At 45.9% G+C, this 9,388-nt stretch overlaps 1 protein-coding gene across 3 annotated transcripts in view; it reads right to left on the reverse strand.

Annotated features, from left to right (window-relative positions):
* The window catches only part of Slc39a11 (solute carrier family 39 member 11), a 416,634-nt gene that overhangs the window by 162,885 nt on the left and 244,361 nt on the right, over positions 1–9,388 (reverse strand). For all 3 annotated transcript variants that reach the window (XM_023714149.1, XM_004630059.2, XM_023714148.1), the window contains exon 6: positions 433–603. In XM_023714149.1, the coding sequence (XP_023569917.1) occupies positions 433–603 (171 nt within the window). The remainder of the gene's footprint in view (positions 1–432; positions 604–9,388) is intronic.

Raw genomic sequence — 9,388 nt, forward strand, 5'->3', positions numbered from 1 at the left:
ATAAGCTAAACAGGAAAAGATTGGTCAGGGTATTTCAGAAAGATGCCCCCATAACGAGAGCAGAGAAGTCAGTGTCAAATTCTGATTTCAATATTTTTAAAAAGCATTAGGCAGAACCAGAGATCTACTTATAAAAGCACCATCCACCACTGTAATCACATAGCAATTATAGTCTAATAATTTATAGAGTAATAAAATTATAGTCTAATAATTTGGTACCGAATATATAAAGACGGAAACTCCTAGGGAGAAAGAGCAGAAGCCATTTAATGAATGGGAATAGGACATTTTAGACTACAACAACCAGTCTACACCAGGTTCCTCAAAACATAAGTTCAAGGAGGGGCTGCACCTCTACCTCCACCTCCACCTCCACCTCCACCTCCACCGTCGCCGCTACCCCCGGCAGTGGCTGGGCGCGCAAGTCCTCACCTGGGATGTTGTGGATGGTGATGGCCAGGATCAGCAGTGTGATTCTCCTCCAGCTGCTGCTGCTGGGCTGCGCCAGGGGCCCCCGAGCAGGTGCCAAGGCAGCAGGACCCTCCGCAGGGCCGCCAGCCACCCCCTTCCTCCTCTGGTATGCCTCGCCGTTCTCGCTCTTGTCTGAGCAAAAAGAGAAGGAGAGGGTAGAAAGAAGTTTGAAACCGCACACATTGATGCCTGGGCAAGCGGCAGCAGCAAATGGAAGGCTTCAAGACCCGGAGCACGCACTCTAGGTCTGCACTGGGGGTTCACTCATTCACCTGCAGGCAGCGGCACGACAGACCCTGGCTGAAGCGACATCTGGTGAGTGGGGTACAGGCACGGTAACGGGAAGGATAAAAAGACGAAAACCACAAGCCCTCGCCACATATTGTGGTGCACACCTCTAGTCCCAGCACCTGGAAGCTGAGGCTCAACAAGCACAGGTTTGAGTCCAGCCTGGGCAACTTAGTGACTTAGGAAGACAGTCTCAAAATTTAAAATGTTAACCAAGGGCTGGGGATACAGCTCTGTGGTGAGGCACCGGGCCCAATCACCAGTACTTCAAAAAGCAAAGCACACAAGATGGAAGTGATTTTGTATTTTTCTTTTCTTTTCTGCAGTCCTGGAATTTGAACCAAGGGCCTTCACACTGAGCCACATCCCTGACCTTTTACTTGTTTTTTCCCTCAGCACTTTAGGCTTTTTTTTTTTTTTTTTTTTGAGACAGCATCTTGCTATATCACTTGGGTTGCCCAGATTGGACTCAAATTCATGATCCCCCTGCCTCAGCCTCCCAGAGCACTGGGATTATGAGCATGCACCACCACAGCTGGCTGGTTCTGTACATTTTAAATTAATGATCTATGGACAACTCAGGCTGCGGAGGCTGGACAGGAAACTGACTGAACTTGGGACTTTGGGCCCCACCAGGTCCTGGGGACATGAGCCCGAAGTTCTGCATGCAGCCCATGAACCAGGCAGGAGTGGGCCCAGGGTGCTCAGCTTTGTCCTGCACTTGTAGTGAACCCTGTCTCTGAGCCAGGGTTCACTACTAGGCCTGGCTGGTTTAACTGCTGTCCTATGGAGCTGAGAACAAAAACAAAACAAATCTCTCCCTAGTAGATTTAAATTTTGTTGTTGCAGGGTCTCACTACGCAGCTCAGACTCAGTGATCCCCCTGTCGCAGCCTCCCCAGTGCTGGGATTACAGGCCTGTGTCACCACGCCTGTTTGGGCCAGCACAGCGTGCCCCAGGTTCCGGGGCCAGCATGGCGTGCGGTATCAGGGATCAAACTCAGGTCCTTGAGCTTGCCAGGCATGCGCTTAGACTGCTGAGCTATCTCCCCATCCCCCTAGTGGCTTTTATAGTACAAGGGAGGTCAGACAGGAAAGGCAAACAAGGCCTCCTCTGCACCTAAAGGGTAGGTTGCACACTCCCCACCAAGTACCTGATGCGGTACTGATTTTCACCAATGCCCTCATGGCATGGGATCCTGAATCGCAGGCAGGCAAGATCCCAGAGAGGGGAGAAGCCAAGCGCTAAGCCAGCATTGTGCTCCTGAGCATAACAGGAGCAGCAGAGAGAGGGTCAACCAGAGCAAAGAAACCCGCCTGGCCTCGGGGCCCCCACAAAGGAAAACCTAGGCTAGGGTGGGTGCACCACGAAAGTGAGCTAAGCCACCATCTGGTAACAGCCACAACCAAGGCTGTGGCGAGGAGGATTAGTTCAAGGAAACCACAGGGGCGTGCAGGAGGCATCTGGGTGCTCCACACCTTTCCTGATAAGGTTGGTGAAGACCGCAGCTTCAAAAGAGCTGCGTGCACAGAGGTGGCTGCCGGGCACACGTGGTGGGGGTGCCTGAGGCAAGTGACAAAGGTCTCACAAGAAGTTCCGAGGTGAAAAGGTATATGTGCTTTCGAGGTAGGACTTGGCAAAGCAAAGCAGGAGGAGCACTTAGGCACTACATGCTCTGCGCCAGATGCAACAGTGGAGACCTCTGCGAGGCTGAAGGACAGGGGACATGAGGCCCTGCTCCGAAGCTCAGCCTTGATCCTTACAAAGGCCGGCTGGTAGAGATCAATCTCCGTGAAGAAATGAGGACACTGAGGAGCAGAGAGGCAAGAGTGAGTTGGCCCAGGTCCCACAGCCAGGCCACCGTGGACGCACGGGTCCTTTCCCTCCAGAATTCACTCTCTAGCAGGGCTCTGAGGTTGGGTAGAGTGGCCTGGGGACAGGTGGTTAATCTGCTCATCTGCTCACCAAAAAAGGGTAGGTGGGAGCAGTTACCGGGGTGAGACACCCACATGACAACAGCAGGGGGGCACTCAGATGGCCTCTTGTGTCTGTACTCACTCTTGCTCCTGGAAAAACCTAAAAGTACCACGGAGAAATGATATTTCTTAACCACTTCTCCCAGCTATTTCTAATTGGAAAGTGGCTCTTAGTAGAAAATATTTATCTATGCCAAGCTGAATTATACTTCCTCCTGGAAGCAAGAAAAGAAAGTCTTTCTGCCGTTATGGAAAAAAAAAAAAAATGTTGCCCATTGTGTAATACTTAGAATCGAGCATCTAACAAGCCACAGGCAGAAGGGAGCCACTGGGTGTGTGTGTGGGGGGGGGGGTCTGCACCTTCCTTCTCGCTGGGACACTGCACTGCCACCTGTGCAGAGGGACAGAGGGAGGGACAGATGCTCCCGCTCCCCACTGAGTCACCAGGTGACCTCATCCGATGAAGCTGGTGGTTGTTTCTCCAGCACCCCAGCTCCCAGCAGGTGCGAGCCTGGGGAGGCGAGCAGACTCTGCTGCCTGGAAAGTCCCAGCCCTGCAATGACACAGCCCCTGGGTCCACCCATTCACGCCTCTGAACCATCTTGGAGCAGCTCTGGAGCAGCGACTGCTTTTTTCTCCTCTCTTCTCCCCTCCCCTCCCCTCCCCTTTTCTCCCTCTCCTTTAGCTGTCCCCCACCCCTCCTCTGCCCTTCTCTTGCCCCACCTTCTCCTGCCCCACCTCACCACCTCTCTCTCTCTCTCTCTCTCTCTCTCTCTCTCTCTCTCTCACACACACACACACACACACACACACACACACCTCTGGTACTGGAGATTAAATCTAGCTCAGTAACGGCAAACTTTCTAGAGCTTTCAATGATACAAACAACCCATTGCAGTACAATTACCATAGGTTCACCAGCACTGACCCAAGTCCTTCACACAGAGCTACAACTCCAATTCCTTTTTTACTTTTCAGTTTGAGAAAAGGTCCCGCTAAGTCACTAAGGTGCCTGGGCTGTCCTCAAGTTTGATTCCCCTGCCTTACACCCTCTCAAGGACTAGCAGTATACCACATGGGGCTAGCAACTGCTTTTGAGTACACAAAGAAAGTCATAATCCGCTCTGCAGCTAAAGAGGTACAGATGGTTTTGAAACGAGTTTTGAGTCCTTCGGGATTAGAGGAGCTCCAAGTGGGGACATTTTGGGAAGTAAATGCTCCATTAGCCTTCACTTTCTAAGTCCCTGGGACTCGTCACATGAAGACACACAGTGGCCAAGGTTCCTGGGATCGTGGCCTGTTTCCATCCAATGGGTCCAATGATGGGTCTCAGGGTGCTCATGAATATGGTGATGCTAATTAACAAATCAAAAGACAGCTCCAACAGTATCCCCAAGATGTGGATATGATGTGGCTGGCTTAGCACAAGGAGGCAAATGTGCCTCTCCCAAATGCAAGCAATGCGAACCGCTGGAAAAAGACTGTTAAAAGCCCTATTACAAAACACGCAGTGAAGAAGAGTTCACTGTTCAAGTTCACGATATAGAGAGTATACACAAACAACTCTAGAAGACCAATCAAGAGTGTAGGAGAATCCATTTACTTACATTTTTTTTCTTCCTACTTGTTTCCCAGAAATTCAGTATAATTTGGGAGGAAGAAGTCAGTTATCAACAGGGGCTATCACAATATTTGATATGAATTTGATTCTGATTCTCTAATGGTATATGAATTAGGGTTAGTATGCGTCTGAGGCTGTGGGGCCACTCCCTCCCTATCTATCTGTACTTGGGCAACACCCCATGGCCAATCCTCCTTCCCTTGTCCTAAGAGAAATATAAGCAACAAACACCCAGGAAATCTCTGGAGCTCCAGGCCAGGACACGTGCAGGTAAGACGCCACAGCTTGACCAGCAATAGCCTTTTCCCTTCTTGAACTTTCCTACTGATTCACACATAGTGCCTGCACATAACGCCTACAATCAAAACCAATTGAACTGCAGGAGAGTCGCACATACTAGACACACCCAAGAGGACCAGCACCCTGTGACCTGTTTCTGTCAATTGCATTCAGAGAGATCCGATGAGAGACACCCAGGGCTGGGCACATATCTTTTAAATACAAAAGCCTGACTTATTGTTCTTCTTCCTGATAGCCCGCTGCTCTGGTACCCTTTTTCTAGTTGGAGCCATCTTTCTGTTTCCATTGGCATGACTCTCACACCCCGAGCACACCCTCCCCTTAATTACAACAAGTGTCACTGCTTGTTCATTTACTGCTGGGTATACACTTGCAATTCTTTGTTCATGGCACACAAGAATCTGTCTCTGGGACACACCACACACAGTAGCAGAATAACTTTTCTTATGTAATGAATGTTGAAATTGAACATGAAATAGTGACTCAACAGTTGTTAGCACTGACCTTGGCACCTAGAGAAATGAAAGCCCAAGTGTTTCTTAGCAATCATGTGGATACGTGGGGTGGAGCCAAGGGGAGGCTCCTGGTCCTAGCAAAAGACCCTCCTGCTTGAGATGTTCAAATGAAAGCTCATGGCTGTCACTAAACCTATCTATTGGTCTCATAATGTCTTCTAACTTTCTTCAAGAGTATTTCCCAAGGCAAAAAGATCCCCCAGAGTCTCTGTGAGCCACAAGGGGGAAGACAGACCCCAGCTACTCACTGCCCCTTCATCACTGAGGGAGCCCCAGTGGAGCCTCAGGGGAGGAGAGAGACCCCGCCCACACCCCTCCGCCATCACGGAAGCCTGCATCCAGAAGAACCCAGGTGTCTGGCCCAACCCCTAACCACAGGACAGGCAGCCAGCACGGGATGCACCCAGCTGGTCCAGAGGAACCCAGGGCAAGTGTGCTCTAATGAGGACAAATAATTTGCATACCAACTCCTAACTTACAATGGACTCTGTTATACAACTATAGATTTTGCTCCTGTGGTCTAAAGCACAAAATCCATAATTAACAGTTTGTCAAGACTCAGGACATACGAGAACTTGTACTGTAATGTTACGTAACTCGGTAGTGTCCCAAATTTTCTGATCAAGGAGATTATGGGGCCAAAAGAGGAAAGTGATCGATGATATAGAGTGTGCCTAAGGAGAGTCATATGGAGAGAAAACATTCTCTCAGGCTTTCACAGTGAGCACATTGGCCAACCAATGGCCGTGACTCATCCACATGGCTGACACTGACAAAGGTTCTACAATCTGAGATACAGGATCTCAGGATAAATCCTGAGGGGATTTCACTGACCTTATCAGACCCAAAGCTACAACTCTTGTTGCATAGGTCCTGCTTTAACTTGGTCTTAACCATCCAGCAGAAAAGTATAAAACGAAGTATAAGAAGTAAAGCCATGGTGTTACATTGAGCTGTAGGGGACTCAGGTCAACAATTTCTGACATTGCCAGTCAAGAGGAAGACCCAATACTATTATGGACTACTAGACTCTTTTAGAATATTTTGCTGAGTTAACACACTTATAACATTCAAATAACAGAACTTAGCAAAAAAAGGGGATACAGATGAATGTCCATTTTGTATCTGTGTATTCAAAATGATTAGGATAGATATATAGTTACATTCTCTTAATGAATAGAGGGATTTGTTCTAATGGTAATTGCAAAAAGGATATCATGTCTGCATCTTGTACAGCAATTAACCACTAGGAAGAATGTATGCAATGTGTTAATTATTGAAACTGCCCTATCAATTTGGTTTGAAACTGTCTCATTGCTATTTGTTTCTCAATAAAATTATGGGGAAAAAACCAGTTTGTCAATTCCTAAATTGTGCTTGACGCTATCATTCTTGCTAACTGCACTACTGGAGCTACATCTGTTACAATGAGCTGTTTTCCCTTGTATAACAATGTCAGGAAAACCTGGGGTAAGAATCTCACCATACTGACACCAAAAGACTGGCAACAGAGCCAAACAGAAGCCAAAATCCCAGTCTCAATTAATTGGGAAGGGGGGAATCTTGGGACAGACACAAATCCATAATCTCCGACATACAGAAGACAGCCTTGAAGAACCGACGTCTTAGAGAGGCCTTGATACTACTACTGATAGAGCTGCCTACTATGAAAACTCACAAGAATCATCGCAGAAAATAAAAATATTTTTGAAATAGAAAATGCATGAAGGAGGAAAATGCAAACTCAGACCTCCAACCCACCCAGAACAAGTCCCAGAGACATCAACATAGAAGAAATTGGAAGGCACACACCTCAAATTTCTGAAATGAAATAAAGAAGCAACTCTAGGAGGCTACAGCATAATTCAGACCAGAAATAATCTCTCAGATTAAACAAAAAAAGAAATGACAACTATAGTGAAAGAATTGCTGAGCGTACCTAAAGAAGACATAGACAAAAGAAAAACAGAGGAGCATAGAAAATGATAGAACCCTGAATGAACAATGCAGGAAAGAAATAGAATGTATGGTTCAGATTCAAAGAGATATCCAGGAAATTAAAAAAAAAAACATGGAAAGCTAGAAAGCCTGCTTGAATGAAACTGAAGATAGTTGTGTAAGAAACTGAAAGAGTGAATAAGATCCAAAAGGCCCAACAGATCTTGTGAAAGGCAAAGAAATTGCGCAAAAGGAAAGGACAGCTGGCACTGGGGAAAGCAGAAAAGGAGATCATGATACTGCTAATTTTTATTAGTTTACTGAGGGGCCAGGGAGATGGCTCGGTGGAATAAGCGCTTCCCCGGCAAGCGCAAGGGCCTGAGTTCAATCCCCAGTTCTGGAAAAAAAAAAAAAAGTTTACTGAAAGGAACAGTTAAGAGTTGACCTTCTTTGATCAATCTTGCATATATCAGGTAATCTGAGCAACTACTTTGAAGATAACAATATGTAATATAAAAACCATTGTTAACTTCCTGTCATTATTGTTTTGAAACTCTGTATCATTTTTATGTTTTTTTTATTCTCTGCAAAATAAATATTTGTTTAAATTTAGAAAAAAAGACCCCTCCCCCAAACCCTAACATGATTGCTTTCATTTGACCCTGCCCGCTCAGTTTGAGTATGGGGTTGCTTTGCATCTCCACAGTCAGCACAGGGTCACCGTAAGGAGAACTGACAGAAGAAGCCAACGGCAGCGCCTTTGGGCCCACTGTTCTGTCAGTTCTCAGCCATGGACTTCACTCAGGCAGTGCTGGGTCTGCACCTCAGCGTCCTTGTTGTCACACGGACTTAATGAAGCATTTTAACTTACTAAGCCTTTCTGAGAATTAAAATATATGGAAGAACTTGGCTCAATGTCTGATTTATAGAAAGTGTGATTCATGTCACAGAGTTCTACTGGACCATTTCACTTCTGGTCGTCTGAACAACTAATTTGAAGATAGCATCACGTAATACAGCAACCACTGTTGAATTGCTATTACTTTATTTAGTGAAATCTTGTATTGTTTCTAATGATGTTTTTTCTATCACTATTTTGTATTCTTTAAAAAGAAACTGTGGAAATATTTTATACCTTTCTTAGTCTCTGTAATCCTATTTTTAATGGCCCTAGAATATTTCTTAATTTTTAACTTACTATTTGAAAAATCATTTTCTTTTTTCTGTTCTGTTTTGCTTTTGTTTTTTATGTATTTGGTATAGGGTCTCACTACACAGCGAGGACTCCTACTGATCCTCCTGTTTTCAGCCTCCTCAGCACTGGGATTACAGGTGTGCACCACCATGCCTGGACTCAGTGTGGCTCGGCATGCCTGCGGGCGGAGCCAATGCAGCATGTGGTGCCGGGGATTGAACCCTGGTCCCTGCGCTTGCCTAAGCAAGTGCTTAGTCTACTGAGCTATCTCACTGGCCCTCATTTCCTTTGTTAATTTGACTTTAGTTCACTTTTTCTATTCCACCTGACAAAAAAAGTAGCACCCTCTGTCACTACATGAGAACGTATACTCTTTCTGCAGCCTCTTACCCTAAATGGTACCACCCTGGGCAAGGACCCTTCCCTGTGACACTACACACCAGCTCTTTATATGACAACTTGATAGCTCAGTGGAATAAGTGCTAGCCTGGCAAGTACAAGGTCCTGAGTTCAATCCCTGGTACCACAAAAAATTATATAGATTATATATATGTATGTATAGTGGTTTCATGAATCATATGTGCCTCTAGGTATGTAAAAGGGGATGGATCTACACTAGGAAACAGAGCTTAGCACTGGGAAAGGTTCCTACTACAAACAGGATCTCTGACTCAGATGCAGGAGAATCCTTACACAAAGGTCCTGAGTCCTTGCACGTGTCATGCTGGCCAGTGATTGAATTCCTAAAATTGAATCCCAGGGGACTTGCGTCCCATGTGTACTTTACAAATGCAAAGGTGAATTTATGAATTTAAAATACAGAAAATTCCCTCAATTTGCCCCCTTGTGTCGCTGCTACTTTTCACTGCTTCTTCAAACCAATTTTGGCTTCAGTTTTCACAAAAAAATGGAGATTTCTGCTGAAATGGTGAGGAAAATGCCAAAATTGGTTCTTGGCTTTGGTTCTTCTAGGAATCCTTTGAGCCCTGGTGGTTTAGGGAAAAGGGAAAATTCCTCAAGAGGGTGATTGCTTTCTTTTCTTTTTTTTTTTTTTTTTTTTTTTTTTTGTATTTCAGGGAAGGGT

The sequence above is a fragment of the Octodon degus genome, unplaced genomic scaffold (assembly GCF_000260255.1).
Source record: "Octodon degus isolate 3935 unplaced genomic scaffold, OctDeg1.0 scaffold00033, whole genome shotgun sequence".
Lineage (NCBI taxonomy): Eukaryota > Metazoa > Chordata > Mammalia > Rodentia > Octodontidae > Octodon > Octodon degus.